Raw genomic sequence first — 16,581 nt, forward strand, 5'->3', positions numbered from 1 at the left:
TACGAGGAATTTGAGACAGGGTGGGAGGGTTGGGGGTAGAGAAGGATAAAAGGAAACAAGATGGGATCGGGAGGGAGACAAATGATAAGAGACTTAATCTCACAAAACAAACAGGGTTGGGTGTCTCGGGGGTAGGGAGAGGGTGGTTGGGTTATGGACATTGGGGAGGGTGTGTGATATGATGAGTGCTGTGAAGTGTGTAAACCTGACGATTCACAGACCTGTACTCCTGGGGGAAATAATACATTATATGTCAATAAAAATAATTTTAAAAATAAAATAATAAAATGGCCTTCAGGTGATAGAGTTTTGGATGAGTGTCTCTGGGAATTGGGAATTTAAGCCACTCACAGTTTACAACAGGGGCACAAAGAGGCAACAGTGGGACTGGTGATGGGAAAAGCTGGATGGGGCAAAAACCCAGAAGTATTTAGACGTGAATGAGGTCATATGGACATGTGTGTCTCAAAGGCAGTTTTCTCATTCTTTATTAACCGGAATCTTGCATATGTCTGGGAGCTTGGCTGAGATGAGATGACAGATGGACATCTCCTTGTGCTGACTAACAGCAGGTTTTTGGGTCTTCAAGACCAAGGGACTTTGAAAAATGAGTGCTGCCCTGTGCAACCTTGCAGAAGAGAGCCTGCCAGCCCCCTCCAGGTGGCTCTCCCACTCCCCAACTTTCTCCTCTTCTTTCTCCCTCTCCCTCTGCATCCCTCCCAGGATATCATTGCACTTGAACCTAACCAGGTTTCTTCCTTTTGCAAACAAAAATTTAGAATTTGGGGTTTTGTTTTGTTTTTTTACATATATATTGGCTTTTAGAACATTTTGGAGAGTACAAAACTATGGGGTCATTCTATACCTGGATTGCTTACGTTATACATTATACTGCAATAAGCAGATGTGGTCATAAACACTTGTTAAAAACAGACGTAATAAGTCTGTGCCTCAGTTATGGTCTCTAAATAGCATTTCCCCTGAAAAGAACCACAGCTCCGTGGAGGAATGAATGGCTGTTTCCAGGTCTAGACAGGAAATGTATTAGACCAGCCTGAAATACTTTATTATACCAGAAAGCAAGAAAATTATCAAAGACTATGAGGATTATAGAATAAGGACATAGGAACCAATTTGAAGACCTGTAGCCAGTGAGACAATTTAACATTGAAAAATTGCCACAGTGGATTGAAACACATTAGATGTTAAAATTTATTCATACATAATGATATTAACAGCACCAAAAAGCCTCATTGGTTACCTTTGGGAAACAAGGCATGAGCCAAACATTTATCCTGCCGGTTCTATATGAACTATATGCCTTGGGATAACTAAATAGGTTTTCTTTTTAGACGTCCCACAATTCAGAAGGAATGATAAACTATAACTACTACCATTTCATAACTCCTAATAAAATAATAGATTCAGAAGCAATTATTAATGGATGCTAAACTAAAATCGGAACTTCATAAAGGATCATTCAAGATGACAACACCTGAACTGAAATAATTAATCTTACTATAACAAAATGGGGTATCTATCTAAAATGTACCTCTTCGTGTGATGCAACACAAAGAATAGTACCACCTAAGAAGGATTCTCCTGAACAAAGCAAAGTAAAACAAAAGAACTTGAATCTGATTAACCCTGTACATCCACCAGCTTATAGGAATACAAGAAAGATTTTCCTAAAAATTCAATGGTATCAAAAACAGGAAAATTCTCAAAACTGTTCTAATTTCTCCAACAATTAAAAAGTAGTAAAACAGAGGAAGAAGAACCTACAGATTTAAAGAAACCTCAGATTGGTGCCTGGGTGGCTCAGTGGGTTAAGCCTCTGTCTCCAGCTCAGGTCATATCTCAGGGTCCTGGGATCAAGCCCCACATCAGGTTCTCTGCCTACCTCTCTCTCTCCCTCTGCCTACCTCTCTGCCTACTTGTGATCCTCTCTCTGTGTCAAATAAGTAAAATCTTAAAAAATAAAAAATAAAGAAAGAAATCTCAGAGACATACCAACCAAAAGCAACTTGTGGATTGTTTGGATTCCAACTTGAACAAACCACTTGGAAAAATAACTATGAAATGACCAAAGACCTTTGAATGCAGACTAGATTTGATATTAAAGTTACTAAGGGGTGCCTGGGTGGCTCAGTTGGTTTCTGCTCATGATCCCAGAGTCATAGGATCAGGCCCCACATCAGACTCCCTGCCCTCCCCTCCCTCTCCTGAGGCTCCCCCTGCTTGTACTCTCTCACCCTGTCAAATAAATAAAATTTTAAAATATATTAAAATTTAAGGCATAATAATAGTGTTACTTTGTGGTTTAAAATTCTCATATTTAAAATCTAAAATTGAAAATTTTAAATTTCATATTTTAAAAATAATACTGAATTATTTATAGATGATATGTTAAGAATTTGTTTTAAATTTGGGTCAATAAAGAAAAGAGAAACAATAGAGAAAATCAAAATTAAAAGTCAGTCCTTTACAAAGATCAACAAAACTGGGGCACCTGCATGGCTCAGTGGTTTAAACATCCAACTAACTATTGATTTCGGCTCAGGTAATGATCTGAGAGTCATGAGATGGAGCCCCGTGTTGGGCTCCATGCTTGAGTCATGCTGGAGTCTGCTTGAGAATCTCGCTCTCCCTCTGCCCCCTCCCTGCTCACATATGTGCACACGCACCCGCGTTCTCTCACGCTCTCTCTCAAACAAACAAGCCTTAAAACCAAATCAACAAAAGTGACAAACCTTTAGCTAGACTGACAAGAAAATAAAGAATATTCAAATTATTAAAATCAGAAAAGGGACATTATTACTGATGTTATGAAAATAAAAAAGGATTATTTTGTGGAACAAAAACAGAATACTATGAACAACTGTTTTCCAGCAAACTGGCTAACCTATATGAATGGTCAAATTCCTAGAAACACACAGTTTACCAAAACTGAATCATGAAGAAGTAGAAAATCTGAATACTAAAAATTAGTAAGAAAACTGAATCAGAAATCAAAAACCTCCAACAAAGAAAAGCCATGGACAGATGGGTTCACTAGTGGATTCTACCGATTTACAGAAAAATTAACATTAATCCTTCTCAAACTTTCCCAAAAAATTAATGAGAAGGAAACACTTACTAACTCATCCTATAAGGGCATCAATACCCTGATTCCAAAGCCAAACACTACAAGAAAAGAAAAAATAGACCAAGACGAATATTGATGCAAAACAATCTAAACAAAATGCTACGAACAACAAATTCAGCAACATACTGAAAGGATTATACATCATGACCAAATGAGATTCATTCCTGGAATGCTGGAATGGCTCCACATGCAAAAATCAATGTAATCCCCATTAGAGAATGAAAAGGAACAAAACCACATGATCATTTCACTTGCTGCAGAAAATGCATTTGACAAAATTCAAATACTTTCATGATTAAAAATAATAAACAGCAATAAACTGGGGAATAGAAGGAAACTTCCTCAATGTGAGACATGTAATATATGAAAAGTCATAGCTAATGCCAATCTCAGTGGTGATGGAAAGAAAGCTTTCCCTGAGATCAGGAATAAGACAAGAATGTTCAATTTTACCACTTCTAGTTGAGATGGTATTAACACTTTCAGCCAGAGCAACTAAGCAAGAAAAAGAAATAAAAGCTAAGTTGGAAAGGCAGAAGTCGAATTACCTTTGTGCAGATAACATGATCTTATTTATATGTAGAAAATCCTGGAGTATACAACACACACACACACACACACACACACACACACACACACACGTTTGGATTAACAAATAAATTTAGCAAAGTTGTGGGATAAAAAAAAATCACATAAAAATCAGGTGCTTTTCTAAACTGTAACAATGATCATTCAGAAAGAGGAAATTGAGAAAACAATTCCATTTATAAAAGCATCAGAAGGAATAAAATGTTTGGAAATAAACTTAATCAAGGAAATGAGAGACTTGTATAATAAAAACAGCAAAACATTGCTGAAGGGCACCTCGGTGTCTCCTCGGTTAAGCATCTGCCTTTGACTCAGGTCATGATCCTGGGACCAAACCCTGCGTTTGGCTCTCTGCTCAGTGGGGAGCCCTCTTCTCCCTCTCCCTCTGCCTTCTACTCTAACTGCTTATGCTCTGTCAAATAATAAAATCTTTTTAAAAAATTGCTGAAATTGGGGCGCCTGGGTGGCTCAGTGGGTTAAAGCCTCTGCCTTCAGCTCAGGTCGTGATCCCAAGGTCTGGGATCGAGCCCCACATAAGGCTCTCTGCTCCACAGGAAGCCTGCTTCCTCCTCTCTCTCTGCCTACCGATGATCTCTGTCTCTCAAATAAATAAATAAAATCTTTTTTAAAAACTGCTGAAATTAAAGAAGACATAAATAAATGGAAAGACATCCCATGTTCATGGATTGGAAGACTTAATATTGTTAAGATGTCAGTGGTACCCCAAATAATCTATAGATTCAGTATAACCCCTATCAGAATCCCAATGGCATGTTTTGTAGAAATATAAAAACTTGTCCTAAAATTCATATGAAATTTTAAGGGACCCTTAATGTCCAAAACAATCTTCAAGAAGGACAAAGTTGGAGGACTCACACTTCATGACAAAACTTAACCAGAAAGATACCAGTAATCACAATGGTGTGGTACTAGTCTAAGAACATACAGACCAGTGGGATACAGAGCCCAGAAATAAACCCTCACTTATGTGGTCAATTTTTTAGAAGGATGAGATTATTTTTCAATGGGGAAGAGTTTTTTTTTCAAAAGATGTTGCTGGGAAAACTGGATTCCATGTACACAAAAATGAAGTTGAAATCTTACACCATATGCAAAAACTAATTCAAAATGGGTTAGGACCTATATATAAAAGCTAAAACTATGAAATTTTCAGATGAAAACGGAAAAAAATCTTTATGACATTGGATTGATCAAGCATTTCTCTTGGATCTGATGCCAAAAGCACAGGTAACAAAATAATTAAGTTCAAATTCACCAAAATTAAAACTCAAGCATGGAAAGACAAGCCACAGAATGGAAGAAAATATCTGCAAATCATCTATCTCATAAGGGACTAATATCCAGAATATATATTTTTACAAAATCATATCCTGCAAATCAACAGCAAAAAATAAACAAGCAAGCCAAAAACGGGCAAAGAACCTGCAGTCATTTCTACAAACATATACAAATGGCCAGCAGACACACAAAAAGAAGTGTAACATCACTAGCCATTAGAGAAATGCAAATCAAAGCCATAGTGGTAACCCTTCACACTCATTACATGGCTAATGTTAGAAACAAACAGAAAACCCAGAAAAATCAGAGTTGGAGAGGATGTGAAAAAACTGGAACACTTTCTGCATTGCTGGTGGGCATGTAAAATGGTGTATCTTTGTGGAAAATACTGTGGTTATTCTTCAAACACTTACATAAAGAGTTATCACATAATTCAGCGATTCCACTCCTAGGTATGTTACCCAAAGGATTAAAAACAAAGACTCAGATACTTAAGCAACAATGTTCATAGCAGCATTATCCTTAATAGTAAGTAGGTGAAAGCACCCCAAATATTCATGGACAAAAAAATGAGTATCAAAATGTGGTACACACATACAATGAAATATTCAGCCTTAAAAAGGAATGAAATTGATACATGCAAAATGGATGAACCTTAAAAATGTTATGGAAAGTGAAATAAGCTGGACACAAAAAGACAAATATCCTTGATTCCACTGATATGAAGTACCTAGAATAAGCAAATTCATGCACCAAAAAGAGAGGTTACCAGGGGCAGGGAGGAATGGAGAGTTATTGTTTCCTGGGTAGTTTGTTTAGGATGAGAAAGTTCTGGGGGCGCCTGGGTAGCTCAGTGGGTTAAGCCTCTGACTTCGGCTCAGGTCATGATCCCGGGGTCCTGGGATGGAGCCCTGCATCGGGCTCTCTGCTCAGCAGGAAGCCTGCTTCCCTTCCTCTCTCTGCCTGCCTCTCTCTCTGCCTGCCTCTCGGCCTACTTGTGATCTCTGTCAAATAAATAAATAAAATTAAAAAAAAAAGTTCTGGAAATGGATAGTGGCGATGGTGCATAACAATGTGAATGTACTTAATGCAACTCATCCTTAACAGTTAATTAGGAAATTTTTTCTTTTTCTGCAATAAAAAAAATTAATGAGTTAATGTTTATAACACATACGAGAAATATCATGAAAGGGGTTTAAGTAAATGGGAGTATAGGTAATTACAACAAGACTGACCATGTATGGGAGTTCATTAAAATAGTTTCTTTTTCTTTTCTTTTTTCTTCTTTCTTTCTCTCTCTCTCTTTCTTTCTTTCGTTCAAGATTTGAGAGAGAGAGAGAGCATGAGCATGAGCAGGGTGAGCATGACCGGGAGAAGCAGAGTCCCGCTGAGCATGGGGCGGACATGGGGCTTGTTCCCAGGCCGCTGAGATCATGACCTGAGCCAAAGGCAGAGTCTTAACCGACTGAGGCACCCAGGCACCTGAGTTTCTCTATTGCTGTATACATTTGGAAATTCCCATAACAGAGTTTAAAATATGAGACTGAAAAAAATCAATTTAAGAACACAGTAAATTAGTGAGTAGTGAGAAACTACTGGTTAAGAGTGATTATACTGAACAGTATATACTACTAGGATTACATATTTTATATAATTATTTAACTACTATTACTACTACTAAATAATATATAATAAGTTATTGTGCTAGACCCCTGTATTTCCCTACCAGGAAAAGAGATAACAGGTATCTACGTGACTGTGTCACTTCTCTTGCTGTTGGCTGCTCAGTCAGTTCACAGCCCTGGAACTCCGGGTCCTACTGCAAGTCTACGAGCACCTCTCCCTGGGAATGAGCTGCCCTACAGCGAACTGCTTCCGTGAGCTCCACGTTATACACACAAACTGCTTTAAGTCCGCCTTGGTTTAGATCACAGTACTGACTTGTCGCCCTCGGCCCGCAAGGACGACAATGAGCCTGGTATGGTGTTAATGCTTCATTTCCGTTTATTTAATCAACTTCCTTAGCTTATATACAGCAGGGTGACCAATAAGGGGTCAAGCAACGGGGAGAGCCAATGAGAGTCCTGTTACTATGCTGATTAAATTTGATACAGCCAATAACTATGTCCTCCTTTAGGCGGGCTTCACCAGAAAGTTCATTGTATACTTGCAGCATGTTTTGCTAGCAGTGAGCCAAGCGCCTTCTTGTAATGGCGGGGACTTTCCCGGCCGGAGGCAGTCCCCGACATCAACCCCTTTTTTGTTTTATGGCAGAGATCGTGCCTGTCTTAGGTCGTCAGTAGCAGAAAACATCCTTACCCGTCATCAGACACAAGATATCGATGATCTCTGTCCTGTCTTGGGTTGGTATGTTTCTCTACTGATCTTACCCGTCTTTGACTACCGATCTAGCATGCTTAGCCATATCTGGGGAGATGTCCCAGCCTCTATTGACATAGGGGCTTGTGCTATAGCTCGGCTCTGCTCTCGCTGCTGTGTTCTCCACTGGTGAACGTTTCTGAATAGAAGCAGAATGCCAATAAGGAGGAGGACAAGATGACCAATTGTACCAGCCCATTGTTTGGTGAACTGGAACATATTGCTGAATGTTGGAAATAGCTCTGGAAGGGAAGCTGGTTGCACACACGTACTATTTACTCGAGTTATCTCAGCCAGAAGGATTCGTGTGAAATTTTGAATATCGTCAGACCAGGCACCCTGCAAATACTAAGAGAGCTGTTGGGAGGAATTGCTGGCCTTATTAAATTGAGAGAATTTTACAGGGGTAACACAAAGCGCAGAAAAAGGAACAATAGAACGAACACTCAGTATATCAGCTAGTGAAGAATGGGGGGAAGATAAAGGAAGAATTAGTTAAAGGTAAAGGATAGGGCCAAGCCTTCAGAATAGCCCATAATTCACGTGTCGCCATCAGGGGAATTAGGAATATCAGAGTCCCCCACGACAGTAGGAGGATCACGGCTTCCTCGGTCCTCATCCTCGTTCTCAGGGGCCTTCCGGACCAATCTCTCTGGAATCCAAATCGGCACTTCTTTGTCCTGTGGGAAAACACAAACGGAGCCTCTGCTCCAGATTAATACAGGATCCGGGCCTTTCCATTGTCCCGTAAGGATATCCTTCCAAAGAACTAAGGGCTTGGGGGAAGAATCCATACGGGCTGAATGTCTTTCAGCTGCTGCTTGACCATTTTTATCGAGCGTCAAAAATTTTAAAATAAATAGAATTGTATTTAGTTTGTCTTTAGGGGACTGGAACGTGTCCCCTATTCCCCCTTTTTGTGTTAAAAGAGTTTGTTTGTTTGATGGTTAAGTGGGCACGTTCCACGATGGCCTGTCCTTGAGGATTGTAAGGAATACCATGATTTAGGGTAATGTTTAGTTGAGTAAGGAAACTGTGAAATACTTGTGAGGTGTATGCAGGACCATTGTCTGTTTTTATTTGTCGAGGTTTACCCCAAGCGGCGAAGGCTTGAAGGCAGTGGGAAATAACATCTTTGGATTTTTCCCCAGCATGGATAGAGGCGAATATGACACCAGAACATGTGTCCACGGAAACATGCACATATTTTAGTTTACCAAATTCAGGGATGTGAGTAACATCCATTTGCCATATATGGTTGGGTAACAGGCCTCGTGGGTTAACTCCTAAGGAGGGGGGTGGCAAGAGGGTAACACAGTTTTTGCAAGAGACTACAATGTCCCTGGCTTGAGCTTTTGTTATGTTGAATTTAAGTCTGAGAGTAAGAGCATTAACATGAAATAGCTTGTGAAATTGTTTTGCTTGTTGAATATTTTCCATTAAAGTGAAGATAAATTGCTCTTTGGTTAACATATCTGCAGTGCGATTGCCTTCCCTCAAGGGGCCAGGGAGAGCGGTATGTGCCCTGATATGCCCTATGTAAAAGGGTACCTTTCTGTCCCATATAATCCTTCCATGGTAATGTAGCAGCACTACACATAGGACTTTGGGCAATCCCTAGGCCTCTAAGGGTTTGATCAGCCCTTTGTAGGGGCCAATCTTTTGGCCAATCAACTTCATTAATGATACTACGATCAGCCCCGGTATCCAGAAGGCCCATAAATTTTTTATTTCTGATCCACAGAGAATAAAGAGGTCTAGCCTCCATTCCAAGTGTTAGACATGCGAGGGGCAGGCCAGTGGAGCCAAAACCCCTCTGTCCACGGGATTTTTCTGTGTTGGGGAATAGTTTATGACAGCTTGGTAACACTGTAATTTGTGCTATTTTATCACCTGGACTGATAACTGTAATGCCATGAGGGGAAGACACTAATATTTTGACTATTTCTGTATAATCAGCATCAATTACTCCGGGGTGTACTATTAATCCAGCAAGGGCTGTGGAGCTATGCCCTAATAATAGGCCTACAGTGTTCACAGGCAGTGGGCCCTTAAAATCCGATTCCACCACCTGGGTTCCCATCTCGGGGTTTAGTACAAGTCTGGTGGTGGTGCAGATGTCCAATCGGGCGCTTCCTTTTGTAGCCCACCTTGGCTCGTCGGCGGGTAATGCGTGCGGGCTACCTGTTGAAGCACCCCATACATTTGAGGGCCCTGGGGTGATGGGCCCCATTTCCCGTTTTTTGAATTCCTTGGGGGGTAGTGGATTACCTTGAATATCTTTTACTGAGCGACATTCATTCGCCCAGTGTGTACCCTTGCCACACCTAGGACATATGCCAGGTTGCTTTACTGTTGGGGGACCCTTGCTGTCAGGACATTAAAAGTGCCCCTGAGCTCCACATTTGTAGCATTCCCCAGAATTTCCTTTAGCACCCTTACCGTTGGGATAGCTGAATGCCCTGAAGGCCTTGAGTAATGGCTGAAGCAAGTACTTGTCCTTGAATAACACTGTCATTAACATCCCTGCATACCTTAATGTATGTGCTTAAATCTTTAGCCTTCCATGGCCTAAGGGCCTCTTTACACCATTTATTGGCTTGCTCATAGGCCAGTTGTTTAATTAGAGGCACAGCTGTGTCAACATCTCCAAATACTCTCCCAGCTGTTTGCATCAATCTTGCAACAAAATAGCATATGCTTCATTTGGTCCTTTTATCACCTTAGATAGTTGTCCCTGCAAGTCCCCACTGCCCTGGAGGGTTTTCCATGCTCTGGTAGCGGCAGCCGCAATCTGCATGTATACGGCAGGGTTGTATTGCAGTTGGTCGTGTTTACCAGTGTATGGCCCCATGCCCATAAGCGTATCGATTCCATTGTGGATTGCCTGCGGCATTACGCCGTGCAACATCCTGGGAATGCTCTTGCCATGCTGTCTTCCAGACCAAATATTGCCCTCCAGAGAGGGCTGCCCTTGCTAAATTCCCCCAGTCTTCGGGGATTAAATTCATGCCTGCTATGGACTCCACTAGAGAAATAGTAAATGCTGCCTGAGGGCCATACTGCATGACCGCTTCCTTTAATTGTTTAACTAATTTAAATTCCAAGGGCTGGTGATACCGTTGATGATTTTGGTCCTCTAGAACTGGGAAAATGGAGCTGCTATTGGCCCCCCTCCATGCGGTCTTCCAATCCTCATTAGCAGAGGGATGACATTTACATGTTATCTCCCCCGCCAGGGGATTGTAAGGAGGCGGAGCACTATGGGTCACTGCTGAACAGGGAGGGTCTGGTTTTAATTTGAACTTCCACTCTAGCTCCTCCCCCGACATTTCTTCTTCCCCTTCACTAGAACTACTCCTTTCCGAAGCAAGAGATGAGCGTTCTTCTTTCACTTCCTCGAGTGCCTCAGCGCCCTCCTGAATAACTGAATCACATTTCGGCTTATATCCTCCCAGGCACCCTCTGACTAGAGTCCATATAACTAACGTTCCCTGCGGCAATGGTTTATTTTTATCCCTCTTCTTAAAATCCTCACCTAACTGGTCCCATTGGGGGATATTTAGCAAGCCCTCGTCCAAAAACCAAGGCGCCACTGTCTCAACTGTATTCAAGAATGTCCTAGCAGTTTTCGTTTTTAATGGCGTGCCATTGGCCTTTAGAAGGTCCTTTAGGGAACCCTCTAACCTCGACTTTGACAGTCCAGACCCATAATTAGAATCCCAACCTAATGGCTGTTCCGTGTATACTCGCTGCTTAATTCCGGCTCTAAGGCTGCCCTGCTTCTTATCGTGGACTTATTAAATCCCGGCTCTAAGGCCGCCCCGCTTCTTATTGCGGACTTGTACAAGATTCCCACCACTTTGATCGTGGTCCCTTCCCCGCTTACCTGCGGACTTCTCCCTTGCAAGGTTTTTCTATTTTTCTTAATATTTCCCGGGTCTCAGCACCATTTGTTGCCCTCGGCCCACAAGGACGACAATGAGCCTGGTATGGTGTTAATGCTTCATTTCCGTTTATTTAATCAACTTCCTTAGCTTATATACAGCAGGGTGACCAATAAGGGGTCAAGCAATGGGGAGAGCCAATGAGAGTCCTGTTACTATGCTGATTAAATTTGATACAGCCAATAACTATGTCCTCCTTTAGGCGGGCTTCACCAGAAAGTTCATTGTATACTTGCAGCATGTTTTGCTAGCAGTGAGCCAAGCGCCTTCTTGTAATGGCGGGGACTTTCCCGGCCGGAGGCAGTCCCCGACACTGACTTTCAAAACACTGGCCACAACTGTTAACAGCATTTACCAGGAAACCCATGGGAGATTAGGAAGGCTGTTGACTCACAGACTTTATGAATATAAAGCATTTTGTTAGGAGGATTACAGCCAAATTCTGGATAGCTGCGTAGCAAAGATATTCATAACCTAAATATTAGGTTGGGATAAAAGTTATTTTGAGTCAAATTTAAACCTGTTCTATGTATTATTACCAGGATACTGAGTCCTGATCACTTTGCACAAAATTAACAAGGAAGCCTGGGGTTCAACTTGTACATGTGTGAACTAGGAAATTGCATTTACTCACAACTCATTATTAGAATGTGTACAAAACTTACTGGAGTTGCGACTCCTACTTCAGTTTTAGAAGAGCTAATTCATTCTCTGGGACTTCACTCATGTAATAACCACCTGTGTCCCAATGGCTTGATTTACCAAGACTCTCCTCTGGTCTTGACTTCCTCCCTATAGGCCAGACAGAAATTAACTCTGTGATCACAAAACTTAATTCTAAGTATCATATATATAGATATACTAGCATTCCTTTTCTGAAGTGTGGTCAGTGTCCAATCTGAAAGACAAATGTATGGAAAAACATGAACCCAGTGGGTCTCACTCCTCTCCAGTATTTATGAAGACAGTGTACACAGTAAGATTTAACCTATTGTGAATTTTCTGAAAGCTAGTTGTGTGGATGGTGTTTGTAGATATGTTGGCTCAGGCTTTTAGTTCCTTTAAAGCAGTTAAAACAAAGAACCCAATAGAAAAGAACAGACAAACAGTATGATACAGTACACAGAAAAGAGAAATTACAATGGTCAATAAAACATGAAAGCAAGCATGTTCAGCCGAGACAAAGAATGCAGGCTGTCATTTTTTTTGTATGTCAGAGTAGTAAATTTGATGGAGAGATAGAGGAAAAAAACACTCATACGTATTTTATTTTTCATAGGAGTTTAAATTCATTTTTGCATGGTAACATTTATTAGAAGTTACATAGCATACACTCTTTGAACTAGCAATATTCACTGCAAAGAATTTACACTCTGGGTATACTTGTAAAAGTGTGTGTGGTAGGTATTAATTTTCATGGTTGCGTATTCTGCAATGTCAAAAACATGAGAAATCACTGAGTGTTAAGAGTATATGCAGATCATAGAATGTTGCCAAACCTGTTCAAAGAAGTAACATGGAAATGTCAAGATAACCAATTATATGGTGTACCATCTTTGTGAAAACTTGAGAAACAAATATATAATCAAATATAAACATATAAAATTGAATATAAACTGAATGCATATATATGAAGGTGTGTATACGTATGCAGCTAATATTTTCTGGAAGGACATACGAAAAGCAATAGTGGTTAACCTTAAGGAAGCACTGGGTAACTCTTCACTTTATACCATTCTGCCCCATTTACACTTCTAACTTGGACACCAACTATGTTTCCTTTTTCCTCTCCTTGCTCACCTCAGTGAGAAATCGGCTGTGCAAATCCCGAGTTTGTTTTAGGAACCTAGTTCAACAGTTGTAAACACTCATCCCAGGAAGGTAAAGATCAATGGTTCTCAGCTCTGATGGCTCACTGGGAGGCTTTTAAAAAAATACTTAGTATCTAGGCCCAACTCTTAACTTAATTAACTTAATTAGTATAGGATGCATCCTTGCATGGGAAGCCTAAAAACTCCCCCAGGTGATTCTAATAGGCAGCCAGGGGTGAAAACCACCAGATTATCACTTTAATTATCCTTCGATGACAAATAATGAACTAATGGGCTGTTGATCACAAGAATTAAGTGTCTGAGACCATGGACAGAATCCCTAGCAGTACCTGCCCACATTAGGAATTTGAGGCCCCTCCAAAAAGACACAATAATATGTCACACACCACTCCTGCGTTCTGTTTACAGGGATTGTGGATGATGCTGGTTTACTTCCTCATACTGACTTTAAACACCACTGTCCCCCCACTAGTGTTTTACAAATTTAACTTAACAACAAAATATAGATATCGCTACCTAAATATGATATATACACGAAAGCTCATGTTGTTGTTCTGTTAAATTTTGTTAGTTACATTTTCAAAGAATTACATCTTGGCAATATTTTCTTAAAGGGTGAAAAATATGTAAGTACTTTCAAAGAATCAATTTAGCAAGCACACTTACTAATCCTATGACTTTCCCATTAAAAGCAAGGTAATAGCCATATAAAATATAGATTTTTGCAAGAATATAGCTGACCCAAAGAAGGGGAAAATAGCAAATTCCAGAAAGAACTGCTACATAAATATTCACAAACTTAGACATGCTCTACATTGCTGCTATCATTTAAGCAAGGTTTCTTTAGGCTAAACGATTTACAGAAAGAGCCTCTTCTTGAATGTAAAATACATGTACACACGCACGCACTCTCTCAAGAGGAGCTCAGTTTTTAGAGTGTTAATGGAAACACTCTTGGTCTCCTAATAGAACTTGTAATTAATATAGATTTTAAAATGAGCTCAACTTGAGGGTCTTCAAAGGACAGTTTGTTTCCAAAATATAATCTGAATATAGAATTCTTTAAAAGTAGTATCTGAAGAATTAGCCATTATATATATTTTTATTTTATTACAAGATATTTTAAAATTTGAGCAGATACAATCAGGACAGAAAACCAGCTTCATACCAAAAATACACTTTCAATTATTTTATCAAGCAAATAAAAACAACCTTCATTTATTTGCCTTTTCTAGAAGTTAATATACAGTAAAAATTTAATATTGTATATGAAAGACATGTAATTAAGCATACATATAAAAGAAACATGTACTGAATGTTCAGAAACAAAAGTAAAAATAAATAAGCAATGATAAAACTTTGAAAAAAAAATAATGCACATTTCAGTTGTGGAAAATACGATTCTTAGTTATATATACATAGTTATACTTAATAGAAAGCCATCTCTTTAAAATTGCACAAACAAGGGACCAATAAAGCATAATTTTTATGGCATGTAATACTATAATCCTAGGGCAGTTTGCTGCTTACCTCCAGGACATAAAACACTTAGCTCTGTAATATAATGAAAGGTATGCTGTACTGTGTGAGAAAGACTGTCTTCCTCAACTCTCATTAACCTGTAGTAATCCTACAAAAGGCTGTACAGGAAATTTCACAAAAAGAAATATTAAACAATTACTGTGCCCACTCCATGCTGACTAAGCAGCCAAAAATGGGCTTCAAAGTAAATGTGGTGGGACATTTAATATTTTTGATGCTTTTTTATACTAAAGATTGTTTCTTTGTTCTATAAAAACACTGCATTTAACCATGATTGGCAATCTCAGCACAAGGAAAATCCTGACAAAATGGATGGACAGTTTCTGCTTACCTTATTTCCATGAATAAAATATTTCAGGAGATAAGAATTTATAGAAAAGAAACATTAATGTTCAATTCACTTACACCTTATCAGGAGCGTAATTCCATTTTTTAAAAATCCTGTCTAAACTTTTCTGTAGGAAAATCAAAGGTAACATTTCCATTTGTATTATGGCACGGCCCTCACTTCAGAGAAAAATACACTTTGGGAACCAGAAAAAATTGCACAAAGGTTAGAGGCAACCTGAAAAGCTCTCGGTGGAAAACACTTAAGTCCTCTAGGGTAATAAAAAAATATGTGCAGACTTAATTACAAGTATTTACACTTCAAAACAATCATGAGTGAGCTGTTCAGCCGTTCTGTAAGAATGATTCTCAGGCATTTCAAAAGGTGTGGTAAGTGTGCCCACAGTACTTGTGAGCACACCTGAATGCATAGGATACAGTAAAGATCATGGTTCTTCCGTCTGTCACCTGTCGTATCTATAAAACAAAAGTGTTTCCACTCTGAAAGCTATACAACCACAGGATTGAGCAAATATATTTATTGTCTCACATCAAGTAGACTTTAAGTACTACTGATTTCACTCATTTGTTCGACAACTTGTCCTAAAATTTCATCAACCACATCAACGTCATAATTCACTTGCTGAAGATCGAGATCAGGTACAATCATGGCCAACAGCTGTCCTACGTTAACTCGAAGAGATCGAAGTTTGAGGCTGCAAATACAAATATTACGTCTATTAGATGAACATTATAACACAGTTTAACAATTCAGGTGGGGCCTAAATTTTAAGTGAAACATGAATTCACTTACTTTAATAATCCATTAATATCTTGGTAAGTAGATAAAACTAGTGGCTCTGTTTGGTTCTAACTAATACAATTTTAACTTGCTATTAGAGAAACCATGGACTGGTAAAATACATATAATTACAAGGTGTTATTTGTTGTTTTTTGTTTTAATTATTTATTTATCAGAGAGAGAGAGGGGGAGAGAGCGAGCACAGGCAGACAGAATGGCAGGCAGAGGCAGAGGGAGAAGCAGGCTCCCTGCCGAGCAAGGAGCCCGGTGTGGGACTCGATCCCAGGACGCTGGGATCATGACCTGAGCCGAAGGCAGCTGCTTAACCAACTGAGCCACCCAGGCGTCCCACAAGGTGTTATTTGTAATACAAAATATTGTCACCTGGAAAACAGCAGTGATATAGTAGTGAGATCACTGGTCTCAGAACAAGAACGCATCTCCCCATATTTCAGCTTTTTAGGAAAATAAAAACTGAATCGTTCTCTAAAACATGTTCTATGAGATAGCCACCCTTGTGTGAAAGAGAAATGGTTCTGTGATCAACTAAACTTACAAAATTTTGGGCTAAATAACATCAAACAGTTTTTTAAAATCAAGACTTCTCTGATCCTTCTGGGACACCTGGGTTGCCCAGTCAGTTAAGTGAGTGCCTTCAGCTCAGGTCATGATCCCAGGGTCCCGGCATCAGGCCCCATATGGGGCTCCGTGCTCAGC

At 39.7% G+C, this 16,581-nt stretch overlaps 1 protein-coding gene across 2 annotated transcripts in view; it reads right to left on the bottom strand.

The window, feature by feature from the left end:
* Window positions 1-14,199: 14,199 nt before the first annotated feature.
* Window positions 14,200-16,581, bottom strand: part of MORC3 (MORC family CW-type zinc finger 3) — a 46,073-nt gene continuing 43,691 nt past the window's right edge. For both annotated transcript variants that reach the window (XM_082722746.1, XM_082722747.1), the window contains exon 17: window positions 14,200-15,778. In XM_082722746.1, coding sequence (XP_082578872.1) covers window positions 15,625-15,778 — 154 coding nt within the window. In that variant the 3' untranslated portion in view covers window positions 14,200-15,624. The remainder of the gene's footprint in view (window positions 15,779-16,581) is intronic.

This window comes from Mustela nivalis (assembly GCF_964662115.1).
Source record: "Mustela nivalis genome assembly, chromosome: 1".
Lineage (NCBI taxonomy): Eukaryota > Metazoa > Chordata > Mammalia > Carnivora > Mustelidae > Mustela > Mustela nivalis.